General features: G+C 38.7%; 2 protein-coding genes across 2 annotated transcripts in view; both read right to left on the bottom strand.

Annotated features, from left to right (window-relative positions):
• The window catches only part of LOC146635547 (butyrophilin subfamily 3 member A2-like), an 8,712-nt gene extending 2,400 nt beyond the window's left edge, over positions 1-6,312 (bottom strand). Inside the window, exons 1-3 of the mRNA XM_085350175.1 lie at positions 6,264-6,312; positions 3,415-3,765; positions 170-383 (exon numbers count right to left, since the gene is read on the bottom strand). Coding sequence (XP_085206301.1) covers positions 170-383; positions 3,415-3,765; positions 6,264-6,312 — 614 coding nt within the window. The remainder of the gene's footprint in view (positions 1-169; positions 384-3,414; positions 3,766-6,263) is intronic.
• Positions 6,313-8,969: 2,657 nt separating this feature from the next.
• Positions 8,970-14,782, bottom strand: LOC146635546 (uncharacterized). Its single transcript, XM_085350174.1, has 6 exons — positions 14,761-14,782; positions 14,306-14,704; positions 13,039-13,252; positions 11,585-11,649; positions 10,873-10,983; positions 8,970-9,634 (listed from the first exon to the last, which is right to left on the bottom strand). Exons 1-6 carry the CDS (start codon positions 14,780-14,782, stop codon positions 8,970-8,972), a joined length of 1,476 nt encoding a protein of 491 aa, XP_085206300.1.
• Between the last annotated feature and the right edge of the window lie 654 nt (positions 14,783-15,436).

Below are 15,436 nucleotides of genomic sequence, written 5' to 3'. Positions count from 1 at the left end.
AATAATTTTTTAAAGCTGTGTTTTACCATCTTCCTGGCAGAATAGAAAGAGAGAGGTTCAAATGTTTTGCAGAGTATGTAAAACATTTAATGCCAAGATGAATATTTTGTTTCCTCATTTCTAAACCATTTTACAGATGTTTTAGAAAGTATAAGTATATATTTATAACCTGCTGGTAGCTCTTTGCAGAGTGGCTCTTCGTGTCACAGTGAAACATCCACGGGCATCTTGCTCTCTTTTTGGATTTTCCTCAGAGATCTTTTTTCCTTTGTCATCCAGAAATGTTATCTGAGGCTCTGGCAGCCAGCAGTTTCCTTCGCAATGCAGAGCTATGTCACCGCCCTCCACTGAAATCACCGAAAGCTTTGGCTCCGAAACAGCCACTGTAAAAACAACAAAAACAGATTTATATATCTGCCACACATGTATCCTAATTTCTTGCTTGTTCTACTCTTGTTTTTATACTAAATATATGATGTCTAATCCTAAATCTTTTTATAGAACTTGCTTCTGAAGAAGAATGAAAGGCACATACCCCCATAAAAACTGCTGTTAAACAATTCAATTATTTACAGTGGCTTGCAAAATATTCGGCCCCCTTGAACTTTTCCACATTTTGTCACATTACAGCCACAAACATGAATCCATTTTATTGGAATTCCACGTGAAAGACCAACACAAAGTGGTGTACACGTGAGAAGTGGAACGAAAATCATACATGATTCCAAACATTGTTTACAAATAAAATAAAAGTGGGGTGTGCGTAATTATTCAGCCCCCTGAGTCAATACTTTGTAGAACCACCTTTTGCTGCAGTTACAGCTACCAGTCTTTTAGGGTATGTCTCTACCAGCTTTGTACATGTAGAGACTGAAATCCTTGCCCATTCTTCTTTGCAAAACAGCTCCAGATCAGTCAGATTAGATGGACAGCGTTTGTGAACAGCAGTTTTCAGATGTTGCCACAGATTCTCGATTGGATTTAGATCTGGACTTTGATTGGGGCATTCTAACATATGTATATGTTTTGTTTTAAACCTTTCCATTGGTGCCCTGGCTTTATGTTTAGGGTCGTTGTCCTGCTGGAAGGTGAACCTCCGCCCCAGTCTTGCAGACTCCAAGAGGTTTTCTTCCAAGATTGCCCTGTATTTGGCTCCATCCATCTTCCCATCAACTCTGACCAGCTTCCCTGTCCCTGCTGAAGAGAAGCTCCCCCAGAGCGTGATGCTGCCACCACCATATTTGACAGTGGGGACGGTGTGTTCAGAGTCATGTGCAGTGTTAGTTTTCCGCCACACATAGCGTTTTGCATTTTGGCCAAAAAGTTCCATTTTAGTCTCATCTGACCAGAGCACCTTCTTCCACATGTTTGCTGTGTCCCCCACATGGGTTGTGGCAAACTGCAAACAGGATTTCTTATGGTTTTCTTTTACTATGGCTTTCTTCTTGCCACTCTTTCATAAAGGCCAACTTTGTGCAGTGCACGGCTAATAGTTGTCCTATGGACAGATTCCCCCACCTGAGCTGTAGATCTCTGCAGCTCGTCCAGAGTCACCATGGGCCTCTTGGCTGCATTTCTGATCAGCGCTCTCCTTGTTCGGCCTGTGAGTTTAGGTGGACGGCCTTGTCTTGGTAGGTTTACAGTTGTGCCATACTCCTTCCATTTCTGAATGATCGCTTGAACAGTGCTCCGTGGGATGTTCAAGGCTTGGGAAATCTTTTTGTAGCCTAAGCTTGCTTTAAATTTCTCAATAACTTTATCCCTGACCTGTCTGGTGTGTTCTTTGGACTTCATGGTGTTGTTGGTCCCAATATTCTCTTAGACAACCTGTGAGGCCGTCACAGAGCAGCTGTATTTGTACCGACATTAGATTACACACAGATGCACTCTATTTAGTCATTAGCACTCATCAGGCAAAGTCTATGGGCAACTGACTGCACTCAGACCAAAGGGGGCTGAATAATTACGCACACCCACTTTTCAGTTATTTTTTTGTAAAAAATGTTTGGAATCATGTATGATTTTTGTTCTACTTCTCATGTGTGCACCACTTTGTATTGGTCTTTCACGTGGAATTCCAATAAAATTGATTCATGTTTGTGGCTGTAATGTGACAAAATGTGGGAAAGTTCAAGGGGGCCGAATACTTTTGCAAGCCTCTGTACATGGTGACAAATCACAGTAACAGTTGTCTTAAGGTTATTATTGTTGAAAGGGTCTTTAACCGTACAATAATTTTAAGAAGCTGTGCTTTTCATTAAGTAAACTACTTTTTTTCAAAAGCTACATGGAGTCAAGCCAAAGTAGATGACTGTGGTTTGTCAAGGTGTCCCTTCATCCGAAAAAACTAATTCTGTGCCCTGTGGAAAGGAAATGTATTTTCTGTGAACCAATCTTTAATTATGCCAACTTTTGCAGGACCTTAAATCACATATTTATCAAATATCACTAATATCATAAAATATGCAATTCTGTCAAGTAGTAAAAAGCAACAGCAAGAGACTAAATATAGCTGGTTATATGCCCATCTTCAAGACTAAACACTAGATAAGGCTGGTGCTGTTTAAAGGTCAGTTTTGGAACAGTAAACGTAATGATGTAATGATGTCCCAATGCTGCAGTCTATGACTAAACATATACTCTGATAAATAAAAGGACAGTAAAGGAGAAAAAGATTGATAGATAAAATGATACCAATGAACCATGCTGCCAATGAGGACCAGTCAACCAGTGAACATAAAGCACAGTGGTGAGCTAAAAGTTTACAGCCAGTTATAAATCTTAACTCCCCATGATAGACAGAATCCAACAGATGAAGATAGTGAGCAGAGGCATTCGTGTAAATGATACCAATGTAATCCAGGAAGGGTTTTCCTTGCAATGAAAGAGAAACATGATCAGTTCATGAAAAAGAATACCAACTTCAATCAAGTTAATAGGACGTGATTGAACCTGGTCCTGCTTAAGAACGAGTCCTCTGAATGATGATGATGTGAATAGCTTATCCTGGTAAAAATATATCGGATAAAACAAAGTCTCCAAAGTCATGGCAAGCAAAATGTTATATAAAATAAAAAAAGGATTGTAATATCTACATTATGTCACCATGGAAAACCATAAGGTCGGTTGTCTTATTGTAAGCCTAATTGAACAGTTTTGGTTTCCAAACCCCAACCCAGCATCAACTAAAAATGTAGTACAGGTAAGTTATAAAAAACGTTTCTTTTATAGCCTTACACATCCTCTATTATAAGACTTGGTGCATAGCTTTACTTCATAATTAAACTACATGCTGCTAAGAGCTCTGACTCTAATGTACATATAATAAATGGGCAAGGATTCAACTCTCAGGCTGGTGGACCACACAGTTCACAGCCGAATTACCAATGTGGAAATGAACATTAGTAGACATACCCACAACCAGCTCCACTTTTGTAACCTTCCTGATGGCATTTTTCTGGAATATGAGGCATTTGTAGTTTCCAGTATCAGACACCTGCACATTGGAGATTCGTAATGAGATGTTTCCATCTTTCAGCTCTTTCACGATGAGGCTTGTCCTGTAATCGAAGGCTGGATTCTTCATCTCGTAGGCCTCACAACCATCCCGGTACAAGAAGACAACATCTGGCTTCAAGCCTTCCTTGGACCACTCAACAGTCGGAAAGTCTTCCTTGTCAGAGATATTGAAACTGCACGGTAGAATAACATCTCCACCAGCAAAGGCAAGAACGTGCAGTGGCTGACCATGAGCACGGGATCCGCCTAGAAAAAAACCCACAAGAGGAATAATCAACCATATTTATACTAATAAAGCTGTGTGCAAACTCCATCTGGATTGCCTCCTTTACATTATTCTATGTGTTATAGGTGAAGAGAGCTGAGAGCTACAAGGCAAACTCTGCAATTTACCAGTCTTTTTAAAATACTGGTCAATACGCAGAGTATTGACCAGTAGGATTACAATTATATTACAGAGAAAATGAAGTATAACCTATATGTTTTTATCCCCATGTTAAATCTGTAAGGGCATAAATCTGTGACAACAGAGATAGAGGTAAACCTTTGACTTCAACAGGAGAAAAAAACCTTTTAAAAATTTTTAAAATTCTTTTTGACTCCTCAAGGCTCCTGAAATTGAAGTTAATTTAGGTAATATTTGAAAATTACCACCCTAATGAGAGCCCAACCGAAAAAAAGCACCAAGGCTGTTTTTTTTTCATAGCACTTTAAACGCTACAATCAGCTGTATTTCTAATAATCTTCTCAGCTGCATAAATTGCAGCTGTAGTTTTCTGTGATGCAAGTACATTGGAGGCTTAGTCACTCGAATGCATTTCTCATCGATTTCCTCATAAACATTTGATATGCACTGACTTTTCTGTTGGGGTTCACACAAAATGCATAGTATTTGGTTAATGGTACAACTATTGGGACGAGTCCATGTGGTGAAGTTTGCACAGTGTTCCTGATTGGTTTAGGACGATTAAGATATTGTTCACCAATAAAAAAAACACAGGTTGAACTAGGGGTGCACATCAGTGAATAACACTGTTCCACTTCTTGACAGAAAAGGAAAGGTATAGTTCATGGGGTAAGGGGATGACCCCAAACCTGTAAGATGTATAGTTTTTATATGAAGATGTCCCACACTGTCCCACACAAACATACTCTATGTTCACTTTGTTAGGACTCAGAAAACTGTGACATTCAATTAAGATAAACATGTCATGTCAATAACACAAGTACACACTCACCAGCCAATTTTTAGGTACACCTGTTCAACTGCATGTTAATGCAAATGTGATGGACCGAGCAGTGAAGGAAACTTAGGCACAGGTTAAAGTCCAAAAAATGATTTTTTTATTTAACCCAAAAAACATAATTGGTTAACTCATGCAAAAAGAATCAAAATCTTGGGCCCATAAAAGAGGTCAAACTAACAAAACTCTACTCAAAGTTGACAACACAACTGATAACTCAAACAAACTGCCCTAACTTAATGCGACAAAGGGGAAACTTAAATAGTGGCTGATCAGCCCACAAAAACAGGAAAAGGGGTAAAACACACAAAACCTAACTAAACCAAACATACTGAACTCCAATTCCCCCCCATGGTCCTGAGTTATGGCGTGAACCAATTTGTAGCCTTCCTTTAAACCTCGCTCCGCCCCTTTTCCACCTCTTGGCTCCTTAATCAAGGGACTGGAACAGCTGCAACTAAGGTAACTCAGAAAACAAAAGATTAATCATACATAACAGTGTAAACTAAAATGTGCGCACTTATTTTAGAATGCAGTGTTATGTGGATATGTGAATGAATTCTAAACCAAAACCAGTTATTTATTGTTCTGTAAATAAATTCCTATATTTAAAGAAAGAAATGTGAATGCAATGTTACTTATAAGCCTCTACACTAACATGGTGATATTACCACTGTGTGGCTGTAAGTGCAGCCATCACAGCAAATATCTATTCACACGAATCACATGGCGACAAATTATTGCATTAAGACATGCAGACGTGGTTAAGACAACCTGCTGATGTTTAAACTGTTTAAAAATGAGAAAGAAAAGTAATTTCGGGAACTTTAAACTTATGCACAGTTATAATTTTACATTTCACTCAGTTCATGCATGCAGATGAATTATACTTGGGGTTACATATAAATACATGTTTTTCTTTTTTTTTTCTTTTTTTTTGCCATAATCATACATTCCTGTTACTGTATGTATACATGATATAAAATCCCACCTATAACACCCAAGAGGAACTTTTTCTGCTCTTCTTCTAAGTGTCAGAAATATAATCCACAAATTTTATTAATAACGTTTTGATCGGACATCATTTTCCAGCTAATTGACTTACAAAAGGTAGCGGCATCAGGTGAAGCAGTTTATATAAACACTTTCCCATAGCAGTGGAAGATAAACAGTAGCAGTACTGCTTGCATCTCCTCAGTACATACACTGAAACATCCTCGTGATGTGCTATACTGGCTTTAACCGGCTTTTCGGGTTAAAAAAAGAAATAAGGACATTTAAAGAAATCCAAACGCATGCTTGTTGTTTTATCGATTGGCTCCTGTGATTCTTATTCTGCCAACCGCAGAAAAAAAGCATTTTGCCGTCAACTGTTCTATTAATTTTGTCTTTCAGCGAAATGCTTAATTTGTTTCTCAAGTCATGTTTCCATTTGAATAACTGTAATTTAACTTTGACATGCGCAACGTCAATTTAAAGCAACCCGGCTCTCTTTCTTACCTATATAAGCTGACAACAGACCGGCAATCACGAGAAGACGATGATACATCATCATTACACAGTTATTAATAAAACCAGTTAAATGTTTCAAAAGTAATCATCCTCTCCTCAGACACGAGCGACTCTTTAAGATCAGACTTGCGAAAAAACAGTCACACTGAATGAGAACTGAATTGTCAACTTCAGACTTTGGACCTGGGCTTGGGTGTGTGCTATGGGTGGGTGTGTTAAAGATTGCTACACTTTTACTTCTCATTCGCTTACACATGAAACGCCAACACCAGCTCTAACTTCCCTGTAAAATACAACAACAACAAAACAAAAAATGAAAACACTAACTTGAACTCCAAGACGTTTAAAGGATGGCTGGAGGTCCATATTGAATTTGCAAATCAAGTGGGTGGGTGGTGGTTCCGCTCTTCTATTTAGAGCGGTATTTCCTGAGATGAGCTAATTAAAACACACACACACACAAATATTTATGAATATTTAATGTAGCAGGTTCAAAAATAATAATTAAAAGACCTCAGCTACAAAAAGGAGAAAATACAGATTTATCATAAATATGATAGTATTAGACAAGCTTTCACTGACAGATCCGTGTTGGATTTTTTTCCTTTCATTAATAATTATTAGAAGACTTTTTGTGTAACCCTGACTACACTGCAAAACGAGAATTCATTTATTCTAACAGGTTAGAATGAGACGTGCCATCAAAGGTGGTGTGACAGCTACCTGAAAAATCTGATTAAAAATTATCTTAAAATATAGTGATTCTTTTTTTTTCTACGTTTAATTAGACAATCCAGCAATATCCACAATAATACTTCAATAGAAAAACTTGACACTTAACAATTTTTTCAGATACTGAACTATATTAAGCTATTTGGTAATTTGACTCCAACGACCCATCAAAGCAGAAATAATTCCAGTGGTGACATGATTTAGAACAGGATCCCCAGACTCTACATGGGAGTGAAGATGAAGATTGCAGCTTGGATGGGTCCAGGAGGCTTATTGCACTAATTGGAGAATGAAAGACAGAAGAACATTAAGAACTAAAGCAAGCAAAGTAGAGCCTGGTTGGCTTGGAGAAGGCAGGCAGGAACATGATTAGATTAATGACATCAGTCACGAGTTTGAGAGTCATTTACATGGAATGTTTCAGTTCCGCCACAAGAGGGTGCTCTTCTTCTGTATTCTGCCTTAAGGTGATCATTTAAATGTTCCTCAGTTTCACATTAAAACAAACAAACAATTGATTTATGCCAAATAAGATGAGGAAAAACGGATGACTATTAAATGTATTATTCTTTTTACCTTTCAAATTGCTCTTAACTATAAAGATTCAGTAGAACTTAAAAATCATCTCAACTGTTAACAGGTATTTCAAAATATAAAGATTAGAAAATCCAACAAACTCTTAAACTGTGCAAGGTCTGTGTGTGTGCTCGCGTGCATGCATGTAAGTGAGTAACTGAGTAGTTACAGAAACTTTCTTCACATAGCATCAAGTTAATTCATGTTTGAAGTCAGAGTATCGTACTTCATTAGCTTCTTATATTCAGGAAATGTCTAACCTGCCCAGAGAAGGTGGTATTTCTGGATCATTTTCACATGCTCAATTTTCCTCTGGGATTAATGAAGTTTCTCTGATTCTGATATGTCTTTTCAGCTGCAACAACATGTTGTTGCATCTCTGGCAAATGCAGTTCCGCATTTTAAGTGTTGCACTGAATGCTTTCTTGTTCTTTTTCCCTATTAAAGCCCAAAGATGCCACCCAAATACACATTTAGGGGTTGAACTATAAAAAAATAGGAATTTTTTGCAGTTTTTCACAATTCGCAGGTGCTCTATGAATGTAATCCCTGTGAATTTTGGAGGTTTCCTGTACTTCAGTAGTTTTCACACTTTATTTTCTTTCAGGTTTCAGGCTAATATTGTCTGAAGAAATAAACAATGAACTTGAGTGTGGAAGAAATACAAAGCATAAGCTTGAGAAAATGATCATTTTTGTTTATATGACACATAAATATTTCATTAAGTATTTAGCTTTTGAAACCTGAAACATTAAGCCAAACAGAACATTTAAAATTTGTATTACAAAGCAGTTTTAAATAATGTAAACCCTCAATACAACCTTTGACATCAAATGTTATGGTAACATAAAGCAACATTTACATTACAGTAAAACATAAATCAAAATTAAGGTACTGAGATTCAATAAAACATCAACACACACACACACACACACACACACACACACACACACACACACACACACACACACACACAATATGTTGGTTATATAATACATCCAAATCTGATTCATTATGTTTAATGCTCATTAGCTTAAAACCCAAGACTTCATTTTCAGCTCTTACCTTTTAAATAACTGTTGGTGTAAAAAAAATAACCATCCATAAACAAAAATACAAAGAGAAAATAGGAATTAAAACAGTCGGTTCATGAATGTCTGCCTAAGTGTTATCCATCAGCATTCTAGCCATGCTTTACATGGATTTTTCCCCATAGCACAACCAAATGCAAATCTTATAAAAGAACTATAAGGCCAAAGTAATTTCAAAGTTGATATCTTCTAGTTTCTGAAGCCAAGCTTGTAAAACATCTGGCTAAGATGCAGTCATTAGTAGATGTTAACTGAAAGTTTTCCAGTTTTTGTTCTCCTTTTGTGAATTGGCAGCTCATGACTCTTCAGTTAAATCTTCCAGTACATAAAAGCGGTTATTACTGCAAGCTAAATGAGAACCTCCTGAATAACTTCTATGCAGTGGTGAGAATGCATCTTGATCTAGCAGGGCTTCAGCTTCACTCTTTGAGCTGCTAATGTGGTCCAGCATTTTCTCTGCATTGCTGGTTAAAGACAAGCTAGGTAACGCTAAAGACATAATAGCAGGACTACTTCTGTTGCGATGTTTTCTTTGGATTGGTTGGCCCGGTGCTGGACTGCTGTTTTGCCTCTTGACTCCTAAATGTGAACCTTTGTGGTGTAAACTGCCAGATTTTGGAGGGTAAGTTTTGGTTGAAGCTGTGGATTTTGGATTATAGTCATCAGCACAGTAACTAGCGTTGGAGTCCAGGTCAGAATAATGATTGAAAGGTTTTTCGGGGATTTCTGGTTTGGACGTGAAAAGGCCCCAATTTGGTTGGTCATGCTGGGTAGCAACAGCACGAGACGGCTGATCATTTCTTTTTAGCTGGCGAATGATCTCTTCTTTCTCCTGAAGCTCTGACTTGAGTCCAGCCAATCTTTCTTTTAGCTGCTCAGTTAAACTGTTTAACATATTTTCAGTGCTGCTATTCTTTCTTTGGTCTGATGACTTCCTGTGAAGACGCTTCTTTTTTTGGGCTGTGTAGACAGAAAAAAAATGTGTCATTAATAATGTGACATTAATTTACGGATTAACAAGAAGGGAAAGTAAAAGCAACCCAAACTATTTTTGTAAAAGAAGACATAATTTTAAAGTGACTTTAGCTGTGAAGCAACAAAATGAAGATTTTTCCCACCAAACATTCGAATCTGAAGGTAATAAAAACATTAAAACACTTATAGGCAACTTTTCACAAGCTTGTCGCCCGTCCTTAACTTCACTGCATAGTTGTACTTTCTTTTTTTTGATTGGTGTCAGGTACAGGACCACCACCAAGGGAGGCACTGGCCCCCCAAGTGACCCCCAGCACCAAGAACACAAGTGAACACAAGAGAGGGCAAGACACCCTACAGTGAGTTGAAACATTAACTTGTTATTTATTCCTGCATATATCATTTTTGTCACTTTAGATGTCCCTCACTGTTCTGTCTTTGGTGTGCCACCCCGATATTTTTTTGGCCCCCATATGAAAGATTTCTAGAGGTGTCCCTGAATAGACATGAAACAAGTAGAGGTACTAAATAAAGATATTTTGGTGATTATGGAGAAGTAAATGTTATGGACTGGTACTTGTATATCACCTTTCAACTCAGTTGAGCAGACATCTAAGTCTCATTCACCCAATCACATGTGTTCATGCAGCGCTTAAGTACTTTATAGCATTTACATGAATGCACTGGGGTCAAAATGGGGTTCAGTATCTGAACACGGATACCTCAGCGCGTAGTCAGTCAGACGAATCCACCAGGCTTACAATTGGCAGATGACTCGCTCTAACACCTGAGCCACAGCTGCCACTATGTGTGCACCTTTGGCCATTAAGAGCACTGCAACTATATTTCTAGCTTTTGTTTTATAATATGTGACATTAATAGACTTTCACAAGTCTTACAGGACATTGTGTTTTTTTTCTTTTGAAGAGTGGGTTGATGTTTTTGATAGCACTAAAAGCAAAGCTGTTGCTATTATTTTTTCTACTGAAACAAGCTGTCTTTAAGTACGAGTAAGTACTCAGCAACAGCACTTTGAGGTCTGTGGTCTCTTTGAGCATGTGGTTCTTGTTTGAGAGGTGCATGTCTGCCATCCTGTGGCAGTTGGACAACACTACAGACGTGAACCTTTTCAAGGCAGAGAAAACACTTAGATGCTCACCACTTCGCTCATGTCTTCACTTTTTTAGCTGTATCATCTTTGTTAAATGAAGACAGTGACTTACTTGATTTATTGTGTTCCTTATATATCAGTAGAGCTAAAATAGCTGAAAATAAGACAGAAGCCAGCCCTCCAGCAGCAAAGGCAGCGGTGCAAATGTCGGAGCTGCAGGTGGCTGAAATAACACCATGCATGATGTTAACATCTGATCACATTATCTGCTAAATCACAAACATGATGTCTTCAACATAGAACTGATTTTCCAATATCTAGGAACTATGGCAAACTAAGCAGCTTCCTTTCTTAAGAAGTGTTGCATAATCACATAAATGGCTCCATGTATACAAAATAAAACACATTTATGTTTTTATTTTATTACAACAAGATGTTTCCCGAGCTAATTATCGGAAGACTTTGCAGACTATACCTGAAAACAATTGAATCACCTTCGACTTTCTACAACTCAGATGTGATATAATGCAAGAAAACTGTTTATTTAATGAACAGATTAATCAAAATGCATATGATTTGATTTGAGGTTGGATATGTGTGGTGGTAGTTCTTTTTTTATTTGTTTTAGTTAAAAAGGGACAATGTATTATATAAAAATGATTGTTGTCATTTGATGCACTGTTCCAGAGTTTAACACTAATTTGCATCTGGAGTTCCTGAGCAGATTGGAGTTTTTAAAAGTAAGTGAACTTCCTGCAACAGGCTGCATTTCTCTTATTCTGTTAGCCAGCAGGTACATGTGTGATGTTGAAGTCCCCGTGTACCTGATATGAGGATCTTTGTCTCTCTGGTCTGGTTGATCTCTGGCTGGTGAACCCTGCAGGTGATGCTGTGAGAACAAATATAGCACATGCAAGTTGGTTAGTTTTAGAGTAAATTAGTAACATTTTATGTGGACAAAGGTGTTTTGTTTTCAAAAGATTTTTAACATTAAGTGCCCTTTGTCACCGATTCTGTTTAGAATTTTTATGGACAGAATTTCTAAGCGTAGCCAAGCGGTGGAAGGCTTTCACAGAGAATCTCATGTCTGCTTTATACAGATGATGTGGTTCTGTTGGCATCATCGGGTAATGGCCTCCAGCTCGCACTGGAACGGTTCGCAGCCAAGTGTGAAGCGGTGGAAATGAGAATCAGCTGGAAAAGGGAGGAGTGCCCACTCAGGGACGAGTTACTGCACCATGAGTGATTGCAGTGATGCAGACGCCATACTGGTCCATCATGATGAAGGGAGAGACGAGTGTCAAAGTGAAGCTCTCTGTTAGCTGATCAATCTACCTCCCTACCCTCAATTATGGTCATGAGCTGTGGGTAGTGACTGAAAAAACAAGATCGCAGATAGAAGCGGCAGAATTGGGCTTCCTCCGAAGAGTGACTGGCCTCCCCCTTAGAGAGTTGGGCCATTCGGGAGGGGCTCAGAGTAGAGCCGCTGCTCCTCCACATCGAAAAGAACCAGTTGAGGTGGTTCAGGCATCTGACAGTGTCAAATGCCTGAACCACCCGGGCCTCCTCCCAGTGGAACACTCAGCTGCTTGGGAACGCCTTGGTGTTGCTATGGGCAAACTGGAGGAGGTGGCTGGGGAGAGACAGGTCTGGGCTTCTCTGCTTAGACTTCCGGCCCCGGATAATTGGAAGAAGATAAATGGATGTATAGATGTTTTTTAAGAAATTAAATATAATGATGAGTTGGGGAAAAAAACTGGATGCTTGTGTCTGATTTACTTACCAAACATAGTATATCACTGGTTAAATCTTTTAAGAAAACAGGATCAATTTAATAGAACCAAATTTAATTTTTTTTTTTTTTTTTTTTTGGGTGCTCCCTTTAGGGGTGACTGCAGCAAGTCATCCATGCACATCTCACCCTCTGCCCTCGCTCTTTTCTTCACATCTCTTGTGTCTATTGCTTTGGACGTTTAAGACTTCACAGAGAGAAATACGTTCATACACAAGAGTTTTACCTTTAAAGAAATCATAAATGCCAATGACCAGTCAAAATAAGGTCATAAGATTTAAAACGATTCCTGTTCACATTGCACTAATGATGTCTTAACTCAACAACAAGTCTGTTTCATGATACATGATGTACTGCATCGCAACCTCTTGCAGATGAGAGAGCAACTTCTGATGCGTCTGAGGCATAAGGAAAACATTTTGTTTATGTTACACAAAATAAATTATCAGTGAGTTTTGAAAGACGGAGCAATGATGTCAGTTGAACCTGCTGTTTGCTTCCTGCAGAGTAACTCTTTGTTTGACGATGAAACGTCCGCTGGCATCTCGATCTCTTTCTGAACCTTGAGCAGGGATGTCGTTTCCTTGGTGATCCAGAAATGTTACCTGAGGCTCTGTTGGCCAGAAGTTCACCTCACACTGCACAGTCACCCCACATCTTTCAACCGAAACCACTGAGAGCTTTGGCTCCGAGACTGCACCTGTAAACAAAAATATCTAATCAGGTGTGCCAACTGAATCTTTCATCTGTCATCACTTCCTGAATAACCAGCTTCATGACTAGTTTTATGTGCATAATTCAAGCCATCGTCTTAATTAAGCTTCAAGCAACCAACTATACCAAATGTAGTTCACTGTGAGTAGCTAAAGATAACCAAGTTATCAAAAGGTAAATAGGTAAAGATTAAAATCTTTCTTAATAAAATTAAACACTATAAAAAGTCTTCTTTAGAAGCTTCATTAGAGTGAAAAATCGACCAATTAATCACATAAACTTGGTAAACAACTTCAAAGAGACGTGATTTTTAGAATAACTACATGGGGAACAAATAGTGTACACAGTTTACTCTGTACACAATTTAAAGTACTGGAGAGAGCACATAATGACAACATAATGAGGACAAAACCAGTTGAACCTGAGACACTCTGACGCACATGTGTGCACAGACTGAACTCTCAGCCTTTGTTGACACAGTACTTCACACAAGCTTAGAAGTGTCAGTTACTCCATTCACAAGCTTCATTTCATACTCACAGTAAACACAGGTTCTAGATTTACCCACAAAGTGTAATGGAGCTGCTAAAAAATGTTTTCTATTATGAAATTACTATTGAAGTATTAACAACTAGCTGGGTTTTTTTTTTTTGTCATTTTTATGGGCCAAAAATTGCTTAGCACTGTTGCCTCACAGAAGCCAGCTGTACTGCAAAAATGTCTATCTAACCATGTGTTACAATCTTACAATCAGCCAAAAACTCTTTTTGATGCTGTTTTGAGAGGCGAATACTACGAAAATTACACTCAAGCAAGCGTGTTATCCTCTTTCATCATTTAGACGTGACTTGGCTTAATCCATCAAAATGCCGTCACTGGGTCTTTTTGGACACTGAATCTGAATAATTCACAGAAATGTATAAAAGGAGTCATTCACATTACTTGATTCGTTCAGCCTACGATTTGATAAACCTGACAAGGTTCGAGGCCTGTGCAGCATTCCTAGCTTTGGTTATTTAGTGAACTTGAGAGGACGTACCAACAACAAGCTCCACTACTGTGACCTCCCGAGGAGCATTCTTCCAGAGCTTGAGGCATTTGTACTTCCCTGCATCAGACATTTTCACATTGGAGATCCTTAATGAGATGTTTCCATCTTTCAGTTCTTTCATGATCAAGCTTGTCCTGTACTCAAATACTGCATTCTTTATCTCGTAGGTCTCACAGCCATCCCGATACAGGAAGACCACGTCTGGGTTCAGACCTTCTTTGGACCACTCAACAGTCGGAAAGTCAGTGCTGTCAGAGATCCTGAAGTTGCATGGTAGAATAACATCTCCGCCAGCAAATGCTAGAACCTGCCTCTGTTTACCATGTGCAGCATGTTCACCTAGGAAAAAAAATACATAAATATATGAATAAATGTTTTCATTTAATGCTACATTTTATACTACTTATTCATCTCTGGGTGAGGGACGAGCAGTCTAAACAGACCTGCCCAGACCTCCTTCTCCATGGCATTCCCAAACCAACTTAATAATGTAATTACTCCAGTTATTTTCAGGTGTGTCCTCAGCAATTTTCATACCCGAATCCACCCAAAACACCCCACCTAGGAGTCATCCAGTCATAATTACTTCAAACGGCTTCTATGAAGGAGAAGCAGTTCTACTCTGACTCTGAAGGCCTGAATTTGTCACAGTCCCGGGTCGGTGACCCAGTGTTTTTGGTTTTTGTACTTTTACTTTTGATACTATTATGAATTATGACTGTTTGTGTTTTGGTTTCCCAGTGTTTATTCTGTGCTCCCTCTGTTTTGTGTCATCCCTGCCTGTGTATCCCCTCTAGTGTAGTCAGGTCTCTAAGTCAGTGTCTTTGCATGTGTGTGTGTTTCCTGTTTTACTTTGAAGGTCCGTGTCTGATCGCAGTGTGTTCAGTTATCACCTGTCCCGCCATGTCAGACTACTCCCAGCTGTGCCCTCCTTCTGTGTCTCAGTCCCTCGTTATCCCTCTGTGTGTTTAAGCCTTGTGTCTGCCTGTTAGTTGCTGGTTCATCTGCGTTATCTCCCTACAGCATGTTATGGTTTTCTCTCTGTGTCTTCCTGCATCTCTGTTTCTGGCTTCAGGTTTGTTTTATGCTTAGTCTTCCCAGTTTAGGTTTTCTCAGTTC

Source organism: Diplotaxodon limnothrissa, linkage group LG3, assembly GCF_057381915.1.
Source record: "Diplotaxodon limnothrissa isolate DT_005_m linkage group LG3, D_limnothrissa_male_GT1.1, whole genome shotgun sequence".
NCBI lineage: Eukaryota > Metazoa > Chordata > Actinopteri > Cichliformes > Cichlidae > Diplotaxodon > Diplotaxodon limnothrissa.
The sequence above is the reverse complement of the archived record's forward strand: the minus strand, read 5'-3'. Positions and strand labels throughout refer to the sequence as shown.